Source organism: Syngnathus scovelli, chromosome 16 (assembly GCF_024217435.2).
Source record: "Syngnathus scovelli strain Florida chromosome 16, RoL_Ssco_1.2, whole genome shotgun sequence".
Taxonomy (NCBI): domain Eukaryota; kingdom Metazoa; phylum Chordata; class Actinopteri; order Syngnathiformes; family Syngnathidae; genus Syngnathus; species Syngnathus scovelli.
In genome coordinates, this window is record NC_090862.1 from 7,900,649 (window position 1) to 7,919,138 (window position 18,490).

The 18,490-nt window shown below is 46.3% G+C and overlaps 1 protein-coding gene across 2 annotated transcripts in view; it reads left to right on the top strand.

Annotated features, from left to right (window-relative positions):
* LOC125984205 (RNA binding protein fox-1 homolog 3) overlaps positions 1–13,573 on the top strand; it is a 116,456-nt gene extending 102,883 nt beyond the window's left edge. Inside the window, exons 10-15 of one of the 2 annotated variants that reach the window (XM_049746163.1) lie at positions 1,781–1,913; positions 2,522–2,561; positions 4,337–4,395; positions 5,839–5,917; positions 7,564–8,969; positions 9,282–13,573. In XM_049746163.1, coding sequence (XP_049602120.1) covers positions 1,781–1,913; positions 2,522–2,561; positions 4,337–4,395; positions 5,839–5,917; positions 7,564–7,608 — 356 coding nt within the window. In that variant the 3' untranslated portion in view covers positions 7,609–8,969; positions 9,282–13,573. The remainder of the gene's footprint in view (positions 1–1,780; positions 1,914–2,521; positions 2,562–4,336; positions 4,396–5,838; positions 5,918–7,563; positions 8,970–9,281) is intronic. The other variant, XM_049746162.1, reaches the window with a different exon arrangement.
* The last annotated feature ends 4,917 nt before the right edge of the window (positions 13,574–18,490 follow it).

Consider the following 18,490-nt stretch of genomic DNA (forward strand, 5'->3'; position numbering starts at 1 on the left):
GTTTGACTTTTGCGTTGTGACAGCGGCGTGATTTATGGCTTATTATTGAGGCAGCGTAGCCTATCGCCGGCTCGTTATGAGTTTACCTTTGCATACATCAGAGCACGCGTGTCCCATACCAATGTAAACAAACACATAAAAGAACAACAGCCCGTTTCGGGCCACGTCGACAAATGCTAACGAGATGAACATCTTGCCGGGTTGGATAAATTAACACGGGCTGCTTGTGGTTTGTTAGTGCTAACATGTGGCCAGCGCCTGAGACAAATGAGATACGAATATTCATGCAATGAAGCAGTTTGGGCCCAATCCGGCTGACACACCAGCGACCAACATAGCGCACTAACAACCCCTCACACAGCTGAGTCGGTGTTAGCATTGGCGTTAGCGCACATCTGATGCAATCTTTCTGAACTTACACGATGTTGAGCTGAACGGTCACCGTCTTATTAGCCAAGATGTAACCGTGTGGTTGTTGCCTGAGTGAAAATGAGACTCAAATAATGAGATAAAGATGAGCTAATTTGGCACTCACACAAAACCAACCAAAAACATTTTTGCTAGCAACATTGTTGGATTGTGCAACAGGTTAGGGTGATTGAGAGAGATGGAAATGTGTTCCCTAGTGCCACTGGTGTGCCGGATAGATGAAATGAATAGTTTGAGTTGATGAACGAGGAATTTCTCAGCTTTAATTTGATGCCATTGTCAGTGATAATGATAAAAGACTGCTAGCGTTGTGTGGCTACACTGAGGAAGCTAACGCCGGCTAATGGAGCGTTGGGCGAATGCTAGGGATTGTGAAACCTCTCTTTTGTTTTTAAAAGTGATGTGGAACTACTTGGAGGTGGAGTGACGCGCTGGAGTTTAGCTCGGACAGCAAGCGGACGGTTCATCCCAAACGCTTCAGACACACGCTATTAACTCAGCCCGTGCAGATGTCGCTGGCCGCGCTGGAGCACCGTGGCTCAAGTGGCCCGCGGAGAATTCACTTGGAAAGCGAGCGTGGCGGAACGACAGCGAGAGAGTGGCAGGATGAGAAAGGACGAGGCGCCAGTGGCGGGCTGCCGTGCGGTGTACCTTCACAATCAATATTTGTCTCATACGTGAGCAAAACATTCAACACTTCAATGAAACTCATCATACTTCATTCATCAGAAATATTGATTTGGAAAATGTCTTCAAATCGTTACAGTTTTGTTTTGCTTGTGGAATTGGGCAGGAACAAATTTGGCTGTGACCAATCAGCACAGAGAATGGCTGATTTCAAATTTTATCGAACAAATATTCGAAATGTGTCTGTAAATGTTGCTACGGTACGCTATGTTTGATTTTTGGTGGCGTTCCATTCAAATGGTAACCCGGCTGAAGGTTAACCAGCAACGTTGAGCCCCACTTGGCCCGCGACCCTCCCTCGTCCTTCACCCCCGAGCTCGGCCATCCACCGCCATTGGCCCGAGCCGCTCCCAGATGGCTGGGAGATGGGGGTCACCGTGAGGTCGGCCGAGTCGGGGGACGGGGAGCGGGGGGCTCGGGCCGTCCCGGCCCATCTGCTTCATTTCCCCCGCGGGGAGCTTGTGAACATCTCGTCACCTTCACCTTTTTCCAGCTCAGTGGCAATCTCACGTCCGTTACCGATAATGACGCTAATCGCTGCTGCGCTTGGCCTCAAAAGTACAAAAAGAAAATGGGCATTAAGTCAGTCAAATGTCAATGCATGGATATATCAAACTTACTTTGCGCAGCACCACAACAATCTGTCTTTTGTGTGTTTCCATAGTAACGGGCTTCCCGTACCCCGCCACGGGCACGGCCGTGGCCTACAGAGGGAGCCATTTGCGAGGTCGGGGGCGAGCCGTCTACAATACCTTCCGCACGGCCCCGCCGCCACCACCCATCCCAGCATACGGAGCGTGAGTAGCACTTACTGATTTGGGTTTGTTTGTTTGTTGTTGTTTTTTAAATGGCTTCCTTGGCAAAGTCGAGGTGATCCACGAGACATTATGTGCCTAAATCGGTGGTTAACTCGGTGTCCTAGCAAACGTGTCCCCGGTACTCGTGTTCACTTTGGTGTGTTTGGTGAGTGCTGTAGGGTCTCCGTGTGGGCGCCGTGTCCTTGCCGCTACCGTGTGTGCCTGTGCGTTTGTGTGTGCAAACTCCAAAGCTTCAGGGAGCCAAGATAGCATTAGCGCCCACTGCATAGCTGATCTCTCGGCTTTGAGAGACCTCACGGACACTCGCTTTTGCCTCTTATCTCGCACTGTCTGTGTGTGTGCGCATGTGTGTGTATGTAAATATGTATGTATTTGAATCAGAAATCTGTTTTGATTCAAAGTATGTGAGTGGATGGAATCAAACTGAATGCACAACTGAACAACAAATGTATTTTGATGGATTTTTTTTTCCTTTACTTTTTTATTATTATCCATATGAAAGAAAGATGCAATTACTCGATGATTTTGGCATTTCAATTCAAGTCGAAGAAGTGCTTTCTAATGCGGTCCCGTTTTGTCCCTCGCAGGGTGGTGTACCAAGACGGCTTCTATGGCGCCGAGATCTACGTGAGTACACTCTGGGTGGGGGGGCTGGAGGGACCCTTAGGGAATAACCCGATCCCCCTCAAGCATTGGGCAGCGATTAAGTCGGCGTCGCCTGTGCCAAGAAATCTGCCAAGAACATTTAAGACCCCCTCAGCTCAAGCGGCCTCGACTTTCCCGTTTTGCGCTTTGCAGGGCCCCGGCCCGGGTATCCTAGTTCACCCCCAAGGAGGGTGCGGGACTCACGCGGGCCGAGGCAGAGCCGTACTGGAGATAAGCGAGGGCGGCCAAAGATAAGAGGCCGTGGAGATGTTTGTGCAGGCGATTGTTGCTTCAGGGGTGAGCACGGCCCCTGATGGGGGGGGAGGTAGGGGGAGATAATAGCCAAATTAGCACTGTTGCCTCTCTCCAGCAAGGGTGGGGCCGATGGTTCTGAGCGTACCCCACAGCACCGTTGTTGCGAGAGGAAGATGACACTTGCTTCTCACTTTCAGGCTGGAAGCATCTGATAGTGAACAGCCAGAGATACTATATGACCCTCACACACACTCACAGGCTGCCAACCGCGATGAGGGTGCGATGTCGCCGCTGTTTATCGCAGACACCCACCGCGCGTGACCGATTTGTGTTTGTCCAGCTTGTTCTGATAACGAGAGCAAAGCTGTCGCTCCGGCGAGGCCTGTCGACGCACACGCTCACTCACGCCGCCATTCCACAACAATACTACAAGATCACACAATTTGTTTTATGATCAGAAATTTAAGGTGGCGAATATGCGCTGAATTTGAGACGCATCACCTTGCAAGGCAAAATGGCCGCCTTCACCTCAATGCCGAGGCGGGCGAGCCGAGCCAGCGTCGTGGTGATGGGCTCGCAGCCGCTGTGCCGGTGAGCGTCTCCCTTTGCTGACCTGCTAACAAATGAGCACAAATCTCCCCCGCAGATGTCACGTATGCTAATGCGTGCACACGTGCGCGTCTCGTGCACGCCCGCCGCGACACAATAACAAATGTGCTGCGCTGTCGTGTGCGCGGTTTGACAACGCCGGCGGTGATGATTTATGGCCCCGCGTTTGCGGCTGCAGTTGTAATCAGTCCCGAGGCGTGGCCGTCCCGCAGGAAGTCGTACGCCCGCCACTTCCTGTCCCCTGCGGGAAAACAAACCCAAAGGGAAAAGCGGGAGGGCTGAGGCCCATAGGGCTCAGCATGAACCTCTGGCCTGAATTCTCTGGGAGTTTGAAAATGAACGGGCGCTGCATTATTAAACTGCACCTGAACGGCGGCGCGCAGGACCCAGATGGGCGGCCGCTAATAGAAAAAAGTTAGGCAGCTTCATTTTTCACAGAGTTAGTGCGGCGCCCCAACAATGAGCTCCTTAATTCCTTCCGCACTCTGGCAAATGAACACCCTCCGTCACAACGCCCCAGCCGCCCCAGCCACCCCCGCCACTCCCGCCGCCGTCTTACTCGATTGGTCGGCCGGCGGCGTGTCGAGGAAAGAAAAAGGATGTTTAATAATGCAGCGGGCAACTCCTGGCTCTCAAAATGCCACAAATTTGGCTGCTCGGTCAAATGTTTAATTAATTAGCAGCCTCACTTTGCAAATGAATGAAAAGTGTAACGATTCGATTCGGTTTGACTCAGCCAGATTACGAGTCGATTCAATATGGTATGATGCCATGACCTTTTCGTTTATGATCAATCCACCACAGTTGCGAGTGAAATCAGCCAGCACGTAGGAGCCACGTGTGGATCGGTGCCCTCTGCTGTTTGAAAACGTTTCTTGGTCTGTGTTTTCCAGGGTGGCTACGCAGCGTACCGATTCGCCCAGCCCACCACCACCGCCGCCTACAGCGACAGGTGAGCGTCACCGTCTTCTTGCTAGCCACTAGCCAAGCTAACGGAGCAGTCCAGTCAAAAGTTTTTTGTTTGGAAGCTCAGACAAAACAGGTCTGTGCGAGACTTTGACGACTCCAGCAGGCGAATGTCACAAATGTCTTGCTCTCTGGACTTCTCTGACATCCGAGTAGAAAATAAGGCAAGAAGAACAAGAAGAGCAAAAAGTAACCTTGCAGGACTTGAGCTGATGTTCATGTTGGGAATGTGCCGTGTGAACGATTGCCTGAGCGTGTTTGCTGATAAGGAGCGTGCGTGTGCGTGCACGTTTGCACCTGAGAGGATGAAGATCATATCCGCACTGTCAACATTTATCAGTCGGGGAAGCAGAAATCACAAATTGGACCAGAGTGCAACCGCTGCTTTTTTTTCCCTCATTCAATTTTCTGGAGACTTTTCGTGTAATTGTTACGGAGAACTCGCTTTGTTTGTTTCAGTTTGTTTGATTTGCGTCCCGTTGGGAAAGCAGCCAGAAAATGCAAAAGAGCGCAAAGGATACAACCTGCGTGCGACTCCGCTTAGTAGACAAGAACAAAAAATAAATAAATTTGTCTGCGGTGTAGGAAAACTAAACGACAGAGCCTATCATGGAAACGTTGATTGTCGCAAAGAGTGAGGATCAAATTTTGCGTCCCAGCCATTGATCGCGTTTGCATGACGGACGCTCTCAACGCTTCGCTTTCTCGCCACATTGGTGGGCTGACTCCTGCATCTTTTTCTGCTCTTCCTTCTCTTGGGCTTCCTTCTCTTCCATCAGCATCTTTCATTTTGGTCCAGCAGAACCCATGTGAGGACATGCTGAGGACGTTTCCTCCCAGCGGGGGTCCACTGACCCCCGATTGGGTGTCACTCACTCCTGTGAGATTCATTCTGGCTTTCTAAATTGAAGATAAGAGCAGCTGCCAAGAAGAGCATGTGCCGCTCTTCCAGATAGCCTCTCTGACCTTCACTCACGACGCTCCTAAAGGGCCGACCGGCTTGCCGTTGGAAGTCGTCTCCTTGAGGATGACTTCCGCCCTTTTATTAATAATTTCTTTTTTGCCGCCCTCGCTCCTCGGCCGGTCTTATCTGCTCGCCACAGACCGAGTGGAGGAAACATGGAAAGTAAATAAATATGCGTCTTGTCCCGCTTGCGAGAGAAAATCGCGAGGATTAGTTCCAAACCGGCCATGATGAAAAGCTGGTAGGGGAAGGGGGGGGCACCTCCAAGCGTGACCGGGTTCTCTCATTTTTGCTTTTTGTCTAACGTCAATGATGGCACATTTGGTTTGTGCGGCCTGACAGGGAAAAACTGGTTGGTGGCCTCCCACAAATGAACCTGGAGCCACATGCTGCTTCATCTAGACTTTGTCTGATCACATGAAGCATCGTGTCACTAACACACAATTGCTACGCGCTCTCTTGCAGCTACGGCAGAGTCTATGCAACGGCTGACCCCTACCACCACACGATCGGCCCCGCCGCCACGTACAGCGTGGGAACCATGGTAAGGCCCCCGTAACCCAAACTCATCGCCTTCAAACTCATCGCCTTGTGTCTCTGTGCCACACACTCACAGAGTGTGCATAGTGTTAAAGAAGTGGATGTAACATTACAAGAAAAAAACATTTGAAGGAGGTTTGTTCTGATTTTGTTGGTTAGTTCAATTGGTAGGCACCAGGTGTGAATAACATTGATCCAGATTAAAATAGGCTTTTCAATTTTGTGTCCACTTCTTTTTCACTTTATTATAATTCTACACACACACACATACACGCACACACACATACATAATACATAGACATTCACATGCATACTTGCAGAAACTCAAACTATGGGAACAGAAAGACACACACACAAACAATTCACTCACACACACACACACACACACACACGCACACAAACACACCCTCCTATCGAGGGACAGACGCACACACCAATAAAGACCCAAGCGGTGTTTATTCGTGTGAGCGGTACCAAACTTTGACAGCAGTGCATCGAGCCAAGCTGGAGCGTTAATGTCTGTTTTTAGCTAGCGTTTGCAGCTATCCTGAAACATCAAAGATGAAAAGTTACAACAACAAACGGAAATGTTGCTTTCATTTGAAACAAAATGGCGGCTTTCTCTTTTTGCTTATGAGCTGGATGGCGAGTTCATCAAACGGGGGCGGAGCCCAAAAAGGGTGGGGCAGCTGGGGGGGGGGCTTTTTTTGAGAGTGATCAGCGACATCCGGCTGGCATGCGTGCATGCATTCCTCCCAAGTTGAAAAAGCGCAGGGTTCCCCTCCGGTGCAGCTGCTAGCTAAAAGCTTTCATTAATTACGCCATCTTATTGCCTTTTTTTAAAAAATGTGCTGCTTTTATTTATTTTTTTCGGCGATTTCCTCCAAATTTCCTTCCATGATATTGGAATCCCCACTAAAAATATCCGTATTAGTTTTCATTTAGAAAATCTTCTACAACAAAATAATAATAATAATGATTTCGTCTGAGGTTGGAAATCTTTTTGTGTGGAAGTTTCAGACAGTAAAAGGAGCCTTTGAAGACATTGGCTTTGGATTCCTAATTGCGGTAGGACTAGTCTTTGTGCAAGTGTGTGCGTGTCCTAGATAATGTGAGCCTGACTCGAGGCTGAGGTCCCGCAGCGCTCCTGGAACATTCCGCCTGCCCCCCCTCCCCCCCCACCCCCACATGAAAGGCATCCGCTGTTAAAACTCTGTCGACATCTCGCTTCTTCCTGCTCTGAAAAGAACAGAAAGAGAAAGACAGGAATATCAAGAAAGGGAAAGAAAAAATTAATGACAAAAAGAAAGGGAAGAATGAGACAGTAACAAAAAAGACAGAAAGAACCTCAAGAAAAGAAAGAAAAAAAAACATAATCTTACTTGAATAATCATAATTTTCCGAGAATAAAATTTGCTAAATTTACAAAAAAAAAAAAAAAAAAAAAAAGATAAAAGATGGAGTTGACTAAACATTTAACTAGAAACAAAAAAACAAAAATCCCAGTTTTTGCTTTTGTCCCCGTCACCATCTTTGTCAAGTGTGATGACTGGAAGGAAATTTGAGGACAAAATCCGTCCGCCCGTCCGTCCGTCCAAACGAGTGCTGACGTGGATGCTGATTGGTCCTTTTTCATCTTTGATGTTGCAGGCTAGCATTTACAGAGGAGGCTACAGTCGCTTCACGCCCTACTAAAACCAACAAACAACACACAAACACACACACTAAAACCAACAAAAAAGAACTCTTGAAAAAAAAAAAAACAACCCCCACCCCCAGTGAGGAAACAAGGCTCCTCCCCCAACTGACTTTTCTACCGCCGCCTTTTCCAAACACTCTGTCGCCTTCATCCTTTTTTTGCCTCCGCTTTTTTTCGGGGTCTGTTTTTTGTTGTTGTGATGTTTATTTTCAACGAGGAATTGTTCGCAACCTCGCGCGTGTATATAAATGCCAGACATTTTTATGCTTGCAAATAATGGATGTTGAAACAAAATTTTGGTCGTCATTTTGTACATGATTATGCAAGTATGAGAAGTAGAGTGGGCTAATCACTTCCTAGGAAATCACAATGTCGAATGAGCTATCTCTGGAACAGGGCGAACGACTCTCCCTGTAGGTCAAAATTGGAACTGTTATTGCAATGATTCTTTATGCAGTTTGCCCATTCTAGTTGTCAGTAGCTCAAATCCACAAGCTGAGAATATTTATCGACCCGCCGACAAGATTTATACTTATTCCAAAATAAAATGGGAAAAAAGCTACAATGTACTGCAATGTAGCAGAAATTGTACATAAACATGTTTAAATGTACTCACACATAGTACGTGTTTTCTATCTGTATTAGTCTATATGTAACGGTACGTTTGAGGCAAAGGTAGATTTATTTTAACAGTTCACCAAATATTTTGTTACCTTATAATGTTGTCAATGTGTGAGCTAAAGTAACTTGATGTGTGTTCGAATAAAGCCGTTAGAAGAGCTGCTTGTTAGAAAAGTTGTGTTTGTTGGTTCTCCAAATGACTTGTAAATGAGTATGCTGCTCATCAGTAGGATTCGCATCAATGTTTCTTCTTGTACATTTTTTTTTTCACTCTTCCAAATCTGTGACATTCAATACAATTTGTTTTGTTTTCAGCTCAAAAAGCTAGCGCTACAAAGCTTGGCCGGCTAATGTAGCGATTTCTGCTGAGCCAATCTCGGCCGTTTGAGTTGCTTGGAATTGCTGCGAATTAGCATAGCAGGCTCGGGGAGGCTCGGCGGCAGATGTTGGCGATGGCGGACGCTGATTGAAGGCGTCACTTCGTCTCCTGGTGGACACTTCGGGAAGTGGGGGCGGAACGTCGGCACTACAAAGCGGCAGCGAACTTCCGGCCTTGATTTATTTACCGACGGGAGGCACACGGGGACGGCTCGCCGTCGCCGCCGATTAGCCGCCGTCTACGCTGACGGCAGTCCCGGGGCGCCACGTGCCAGACTTTTCACTTTGCGAGCACAAAAAGTTGCAAAGTGGGCCGGCATAAAAAAAAAAGCTGTGATGGGTACTCTCGCAAGCGGAGGTGGGGTGGGGCAAATGGGCTCCTCACCGCGCAAAACCGCCAAAAACATTTGCAACTCATCGACGTCGCTGCATGCAAGACCTTTTTCAAAAAATCTGAAACCTTAGTCTCTGAAATATTTATAAAATCCTCAAAATAAAATCTCTTTTCCTCAAAAGCACTTTTAAATCTAAAACAAGTATTAAAATGTTTCTCGAATTTAATATTTACAAATTGAAAAATAATGTTAAAATCTTTTTTTTTTTTTTCTTGTCAAATCTTTGTCTAATTTTGTGTGTGTGTGTGTGTGTTCTGTGTGTGTGTGACGTGCAGTAAATAGGAAACGCCGGGAAGAGGAAGCAACGCTCATCACGGTTGGACATCGCAGACGTAACGACGGGAGGGAGGCATACAAACCGGCGGCAGGAGCATCGACGGCCGCCTCCCCCAACCACCGCGGGCCGACCGTCTTTTTAGGGGCGGCCGGCCGGCCAAGAAAAGGGACAGAGAGAAAAGAGTTCAGATGAGAGGCGTCCCGTTATTATAAAACATTTTATTTTTCTATACTTTTGTCACGTGTGTGTATAAAGGCGTATAAATATATATATGTACAAATGTCTTTTTATGTTTTACGGGGGAGTCTAGAACAGGCGGCCAGATGTGGCGGAGGAGGGAGAACCTGCACCTCCTTCTCTTCCTCCTCCTCCTTTACTTTTTTCCTCCCCGTGGACGCTGTCGTGATGTCACTTCCTGCCGGCAGCACTCCACGAAATCCCCTTTGTTTTACGGCGCCCCCCGGTGGCAGAGGTTCCGCCCACGGCCGAGGACTGGACAGTCGGTCGTCGGCGAGTCGGGGGAGGTTGGCCGACGTCGGGACTTCCCAGAGGACATGTTGACTGGCGGCGTCCGCCTGACGAGGTTTCGCAGAGGCCGAGGCCACGTCCGCACGTATGCACGCAAGTTTGCCAAAAACAATTGTTCATTTTTACATAAAGTACCCTCCTACACACGCAAACGGCGGGATTTTTTTGCCTTAAACTTGAACTTTTCATTCGCCTTGAAGTTATTTTTTTCCCTCCAAAAATAGGCCTTTATTCTAGAAAAAACAGAATTTTTCACAACGTAAATTTAACGTAATTTTCATTGAGTTTTTTTCATAATTTTTTTGTGCAATCTCATTTTTTTAAGAAACATAAACATTTTCATGAACACAACATGCAAAAAATGATGGAAGATGAAAAACATATTGAAAGAAATATATTGATTTTTTTTCTTGGAAGAAATGGGATTTTCTTTCAAGAAACAGCTTTTCCTGAAAAAAATACTGATTTAGTCTTGGGGGCCATTGTGAAAGAACTATTTTCTTTCTTGAAAAATTATTTTGTCAAGAAAATTAGACTTCTGAAATTTTCTTGAAGTTTTTTTGCAAAAAAAATTCAAATTTAAAACCATTATTTCTGTCTTTGAAAATATATTATCATTAAAAAAATATTTTGATTTATTCCATGGAAATTTCTCTCGTAAAGACCACACCGTTTTTTCTTGGAATTTCTTTCTTACAAAAAACAAACAAACAAAAAAATGACATAATTTCTTAATAATATGCAAGTTTCCCAAACATTTTTTCAACAAAAAATATCAGATTTTTATCTTCCAAGTGTATATTACTTTTCAGTGCGGCCCTTGTGAGTATTTTGACGTTTTGCTGTTATTTTCACTTTTTTTTTTGCTGTAAAGATGTCTCTTGTGAAACAATGGGACGCGTACATGAGGACGTGGCCTCCGCCAGTACCGATTTGCGTGCTTGTGTTGTGTGTTTCTCGGAGGGGGGGTCTTTGATTTTTTTGTCAGTTTTTTTGCGGTGGCCAAACCTTTGTCAATTTGTACGAGGAGTGGCTGTCCAAGGTGTGGAAACCGGAGAATGTCGGTTGCGTTCTTTGAATGTACTCTTTCTTCTCTGCGTGGATTCTTTACGTTGCTGTACATAAATATATAGACATATCTATTCTATGGGCTGTGCTGATGTCAGGGAGTATATGGGGCGGCCACACAAGCGCCCCCCTTTAGATTTCAGTCCCCCCCCCACTAAATATGCTCCTGATATTTACTGTAACATGTGATCATGTGTTCTATGATTGAAGGTGATTGTGTGGCCCCGCCCAACCTCGACCCCCTCCTCTCTGACCACAATGGAGGACTTCACCTCCTTTTGGAGTGAATTCCACCCAATTTCCGGCTTCTTCCGTCTGTCCTTTGTGGGGGTTTGAACGCGCGGCCTGAGCTCTTTGATCACGAGCCAGCGGGCGGGAGCGCCCGTTAATGCTAATGCTAGCCCATGGGCGTTTGGGGGGGTGGGGGGCAGAGTAGAGATAACCAGCTATGGGTGAACTCACACTAGGCTTTTCCAACTACGCTTCCGGGCCACTCGAAGGCCAAAGCCCCAAACCTACTTTGATAATTAATCCACAAAGTGAATGAATGATTGTCCTAGTGTGAGTATACCGTTGCGATACCTTTAAAGGGCTTGCGGCCGCATGCTCAAATTCCCCTTCAGGAAAACCGCCCCTTATTCCACACAATTGATTTGTTTTGGTCAAAAAAAACAAAAACAATGAGACCCCCTCCCCCAACCCCTCCCCGTTGACACTTCCTGTCCAGTAGGACGACTTCCTGTGCAGCGTCCAATCGAGTGTCTGACTGGGCAGGCGGAGATGAACAACCGCCCGCATCGCGCGTGTCCTCCGCCGATGATCTATGCACTACCCGCAACCACCACACGATGTCACTCACGCGCACACGTTAGCAAGACTGTTAGCAAATGAGACAACATGTACCTTTGTCGTTGATTTTGTTTTCCGGAAGACCAAATGGCGATGAATTCAAATTTGGAAAAAAGACCAAATTTTGCATTTGCGAGGCTAGCCTGGTGGTTCATGTAGCAGCTGTATTAAATACAAAAACAAAACAAAAAAATACTTTAGTGTGTAATGTCAGTGCTTCTACAGAGACGACCATTATTATTGTACAGCATTAGCCTATAAACGTACCATTTTAGGTCCGCAAATCGCAAGTCTTCGAGTCTGCTTTTATTGATCAGCCTTTCTCTGATCGAGAAGGAAAGATTTCTAAGTCAAGGCACGTAACCGATGCATGGCTTCACACTGTTGGATCGTTTTTCCATTAAAAGCGGTAAAGCAGCTTTAAAGAATATGTTTCAATGACACCTGAAATCCAAATCTTAGCCATTAGCATAGCATAGTATAGCATAGATGTATATTTTCACATGTGCTGCTGCATCATCAGTCAATGCATCAAAATAAATGTATAGTTTAATAGCAGAAAGTATTTTCATCTGTCATCTCAGTTTTTAACGGGTACGTTTTAAAGTGTAAAAGTAGCTTTTTTTTTTTTTTTTTTTACCACTTCCGTAGCCTCTTAAACCGCAAATTCCACATTAGCCACTAAAAGAGGCGAGATGTGCCAGTTTATGGCTGGAAATCTCTTTGTGATCGTCTGTTTCCATTGTCGAGGCTTTTACGAATGTACTGTACATAAACGAAGACGTGAACTGATGTTAGCTTTCTTACTGTTGTATATAAATTGAATTAAAGGTGGTCAAGCAGCTTTAATCATTAATCCAAATGTTATCCATTAGCATAGTATAGATTCATATTTTCACATCTAGTCATTATTAATGTACTATTCACTAAAAGCGTCTAGATGTTCATTCTTATGACAAAAAACGCCAGTCCGTTTTCATTGTAAAGCTTTTGCTCGATATAAAAGTGAAATTGTGTTGGCTTCTTACTGTTGAATATTGTTAAGCACCTCGAAATCTTTTTTTGTTTTGTATTTTACCAATTCCGTAGCTCTCTGAAATGCAAATCTTAACCATTAGCATATCGTCGCTGTATATTTTCACGTCTGCAGTTTTATCCAGCGTCCGCGGCTCGCCACTTTCACTGATGCTTTGCGGCAAACTTGCTGTTTGTTTACACGCTTGTAAAGAACCGCGACTCCGACGACTGGTCTTCCACTCCTTTTGTAGCCACACGAGCGAGCTTGCGACGCTTGACGCGTGTGACGCCAAAGCGGCGGTTGTTCCTCTCCGCTCCACCAGGTGGCACCCCACCAGGTAGCCGCTCCCCAACACAACCGGGGCCCCCTTCCCAAAGTGACCGCCACCCAGTATGTGTGCCCCCCGACCTTTTGTACTCTTCCTGTTCTGTACATATTAACCCCCATTCCCCACCTCATCCTAACACAAGAAAAAAAAAATCCTCCTCCAAAAAATGTGTATTTTGTTCAAAAAACAGCAAATTTATTTATAAGGATTTTTTAAAGACTTTATCGCTTTCTGCGTTTTGTAAATGTTCAAGGTAAAAAAAATGTTTTAAAAATGTTAAATGGCTATATTGAAAGGTTGAAAAAAATGTCTCCCCCTTTCCTCTCTTACCCCGTACTTCTACTTGTGTTTTGTTTCTTTCTCTTTCTGTATGCTTCTCTTTCCGTGCTTCAGATGAAGAGTTCTATTTATTATGACATTAACGTTATTATTATAATTATGAGTAATTATTAATATCATCATCATTCATTATGACCATGAATAAACTTGTCTATTTCAAGGCGGCGTCTGCTGCTATCTGTCATGTAGTGCTTTAGCGGTAGCATCTGTGGTACATCTTTGCTTTATCATGTTAGCAGTTAGCATATAGTCGTTAACATCCCTGAAAACTTAGCAAGCCTGTGTATCCTGATGAAAATGTCTTTACTTTCAGCACCCCTAAACAAATGACTCCAGTTCAGCAATGGGCGGGAAATTAGGTGGGCGTGTCTTTCGTAACAGGGCGCACCAAAAACTCTCAAGGACCCATGCCTGAAAGTGAATCAGCCATTTTAATTTGAAGTGGCCATTTTTACTAAAATCCCCCCTAACAGGGTCCCTTCAAAAGTTAGCGAACTTTCACCAACAACACGCCACGCCGTATATCATCACATCACGAGCCAACAAAAAGCGCCACGACAGGCGAGGAAGCGCAGCGGCGGCGGTGGCGCAAATATTCTGGACTCCCCGGTGTCCTTTTTTGGCAGCAAATGAAATGAACGCGGATGATTCATGAGGCAAATTACGAGCGGATCCGACCCGGTTACAACCCAGTTTGCTTGTCAGTTCACTCAAGTATTTATATGACCGTAATTAATCTCAGACACCACTGCCGGAGAAGAGAAAAAAAATGCCGAGCGGGCGTTCTCAAAGGCCAAGCATAGCAGTCACGAGAAGAAGAAAAATCTGAATGTGAGGCCGCTAATGCTTATTATCCATTTGTCTGCTTTGACAACTCGTTGAAATTACACTTAATTGGATTAATTGTGGCGAAATGAGAGTCTCTGAGAAGATGGGGATGAATGTGATGAAAGCAAAATGATTGATTTCCAGTTTTGGTCTAAGAGAGACAGCGGCCTCTGGTGGCACAAATGCGAACAGCTTCACGTAAGCGCTGCTGCTCGCACTGGGTCATAAATTTACATTACCTTCGATTACTTTTTGAATCGTGTTAAACTTTATTGCGTATACTGGCAATAGTCACGAAGAACTGGGAAAAACATCAATTGCAACCCAGACGTTCCCGAAAGTTTGTTAGGTTTCAATTGAACTATCACTTTTCTGTACGCTCTTATCTGCACCATGACTCTGCAAAAGTTTTCGAAGAAACTTGATGAATAAGGCAGGATTTTAGTGCGGGAGTCAGCATTTGTAGTTTGATTAAGACGACTTTTTAATTGATGAACATTCCCGTGATTGATGAAACAGCGATTAGATTTTTCCCCGGTACAAACGGAAAAATATGGAGGAAAAAAACATGCCTGATAAATCATCCTACACGGTATCCATCATGGTGCGTGCGCGCGCGTGTGCGTGAAAGCAGCAGGTTCCTCGTCGACTGCTTTCGACAGAACATCCATCAGCGCGCCGCTCCGCCATCTGCCGCTCCACTGCGGCAGCCGCCCGCCCGGCTCGGCCGCGCTCAGCGCCATCTGCAGCCCGCTTCCCTCCCGACAGCACAGCACGCACAACTTCGACTTGAAACGAGCCTCTTTTTTTAATAGCCTACAACAGTCGTTAAAACACTCCTGATTTTATCGCCTGTGCAAAAAAAAAGGCAGGTAACAAGTATAAAAGGTTGTCGTGGCAAGGATTTGATATGTTAATCAATAGGCTCAGACTGTGTGGATTAATTACTGTGTTGGCATTTACAGTCCAGTGGACATGATTCCCTACCGGATGAGAGGCTGCAATATCCAAACTGAGCAACAGAGGGTGACAAATACCAACAAAAGACAAACTGGTGCGTTGCCCAAACAGAAGGGGAGCCGAACATCGAGTTCAATTGTTTTACCTCGTGGTTTCGGATCTTTACCGAACTCTTCTCTCCAATTGTATGCCAGCAGGACCTCCCAAAGTCCAAAGCGCGTCATATGTCGGACTGACGTGACGAAAGTTCACAGCCAGCTAGCCCCGAGCTCACCTCCCCGCCGTCACCAAGCCGTCAGGTAAAATAATGATAAGGAGCCCCGAGAGGAGCTAAGAATAGACGCTTAAGTGCTGAGCGGGCAAAATGGTGACGCCGCCATTTGTGCAATGAGATGAGCTCCCGTTTATGGCCGTCACTCCGAGGGTAGTGCAAGGGCAGGGGCGCACACATGGGGCCTCCTGCGGCATCGGGCAGGTGGGGAAACCCGCGATCCGTGGAGAGGGGGGAAATTAGTTCAGCTTAATTGACGAGTCATTCAAGAGCCTGACCATCACCCCGACACACTAACCCATGAACACTAAAACCTTATCAAACACAAACAATAACTGTCCCTTAACCCTCCCTTTAACCCCAAATTTAAACGCCCTAATCTAAGCCATGCAGCCCTAAATGTAATGATGATGATGCATGGCTGCCCTCGGCCTGCTGGCGCCGTGTTGCCAAGTGGCGCAGGATTTAGCAGCACCGCCACTTGTGTCCATCTGCACACCGGATTTGAAATGTGGCTTCGCTGCGACCCGTCTGTTGTCCGGAGCCTCTGGAGACGCCACGGGGGGGTGGGGGTGGATGTAGAGGCCCGTGCCAGGAAATATTTCTCTGAAATTGTGGGCAGGATCAAAATTTCACCTTGTCCACCCGATACAGGAAGTTGGCTGTTTCATTTGAAGGCGTCGTTTGTGAGAGGTTCCTCCAAAAGCATACTTGAGATTGTGTAAATTTGCTCGCTACCAAATGTGACTGATGTGCACTCGACAGACGAATGTTGAGTTTTTCGAGCCAGATGACGCGACAAAGTGTTCTTTTCTCGAGCTTCTGTTGCCTTTTGTTTGCACGACGAGAGATTTAGACGGCGAGTTTCCAATTGCATGCTGGCCTGTGAAGCTGTGCTGTGGACAATCCCACATGTTGAGTTTAAGGCAGCTTACCAAGTGTTGTTTATTCTGAGCAAATCCATTTTTTATTCCCCCCCCCCCCCCCCCCCAACGGAAAGCCGGTCAGGCTGCCGCGGTGCGAATGGAGCCAAAAGAAATGAGTGTGACGAGACGAGAGTGCATATTTGGTGACACCTCGTTTCTATTTGCGCTTGTCTTCTTCAATCCAGAGCTCCCAGTGAAAGGTGCGTGTGGCCTGTAGAGGGCGCCGTCTACATGCTCATGAAGAACGTCCATCTCTGTGAATGTATTCCGTTGAAACATACATAACATTAAAGTCCCCATAACGTAACCTAATCGTGCCTTAATCCAAAACATAATTTTACATCTAAAACTAACTCCTAATTTACAATCCTAACCACTCAACGCCGCGAGACCATTGGGATAAATTCAGCCATCCTCACGGGAAGTATTTTGCCCATTGACCTCATCTTTTTTCCTCTCTACCCCAGTCACCAGAGATCGACTGTTTCTAAAAATAGCTCCCGGGCAAACCCTGATAAAAAGCAGAGATGGTGTTTGTAAAAACCATCACAGAGCAGAAGGTTTCATTCTTAGGCTGTTTTTTTCCCCTCGCGCCCCTGCCGTATTGTCCTACAAGGCGACAGGAAGGCCAGGCCACAGAGGGGAGAGCATATGCCCGCCTTTTGCCTTCCCTTCTGCTATCGCTACTCACTCACGTGTTACTTCCTCCCCCACTCGCCCACCTGTGCTGATCCAAGACTCACAGGTTAGGTTCAATGCCCGATCACTGCTACCCACTTGTGCTCCTCGTGAATTGCTTTTCTGTTTTTTTTAAAGAAAAACAAAACTACTCATCCCTAGGTACTGAGTATGAACACTTGAGTCACCTCTGCTCACTTTAGAGAGCACCAAGTGCATTTCTCCTGACAAACTGTAGGAGGTGCTCAAGTCATGACCTACCTGAAGCGACAGACCCGATGGGCTGGTCGATCAGAGGGGGGGGGGGGGCAAGAAAGCGGTTCCGGCAGAATGTCTGAAAATACCTGCGCGACCTTTCGCCACACTTACGCCTGACATAAATTGCTGAGTCAAAGCTACAAGTGCCGCAAGGTCGCTCAAGGTGAGTTTGAGTAATGAGGATTGATGTGGCAGGTGAGCGCGAGAGAATGGCGCAATGACAATTACCAGGTTGCAAATGTCAGGGGGATTAGCATCACATTTTTCAGTCAGCTCTTGGCACTTTCTGTTTATCCCGTGCAGGCGAGGGGAGAAATTGCACCGAGCGCGGAATGCAGCCAAGGCAAAGAGAGTGAGAGCAAACTTTTTCAAGTTTTTTCCCACTCACGTTTCAAAACATGCAACATCCTCAGCGTTAACCAGAACAATCCAGGAGAGAACAAGTTGTCCTCTCCTGTTTGAAGCTTGATGAAATTTCCCTTTAGTCATCATTTTTGTCCAAGATGGCCAAGTGTTGGAGCGCTGCCAGCTGCCTGCACTTATGAAGACAAGCGGCTTAACGACATTTGGAGACTGAACGAGTCCTTGTGGAAACGACGTGAGAATCACTTAGTCACCGTTTGTTTTCCCGTATTAAATGGAGAAGCCCAACTTGGCATCTTGGCTGAGAGCGGGAAGACGAGTTTGCAAACCAGTCCCAAATGTCCGTATTTCAATCCGTAGGCATCACTTTGGGTGTTCACTTTCTTTTTTTTAACCCTTCGGCCTTCTGGTCCTTGTAAGCCAGGGGTGTCAAACTCTTTTTTTTCGCGGGCCGCGTTGTAGTCATAGCTTCTTTCAGAGGGCCATTATGACCGTCAACCCAAATAAATGTATGAGCACCTCATATTATATACAGTAAAAGCTACAAAACAAACTGATAAATAGCTCATTTTCAAATCAGATGAGTAAAAACTGGTCAAATATTAAAAAAGAAGATATTATTAAAAGTGAAGACAATTTGCAATTTGCAAACACGAATTTGATGCACAATTTGTCTTTGCGGGCCACATAAAATGATGTGGCGGGCCGTATCTGGCCCCCGGGCCTTGAGTTTGACACCTGTGTTATAAGCCTTTCACCATCAAAGTTGTCAGTTTTTAAATTTGATTTCTGG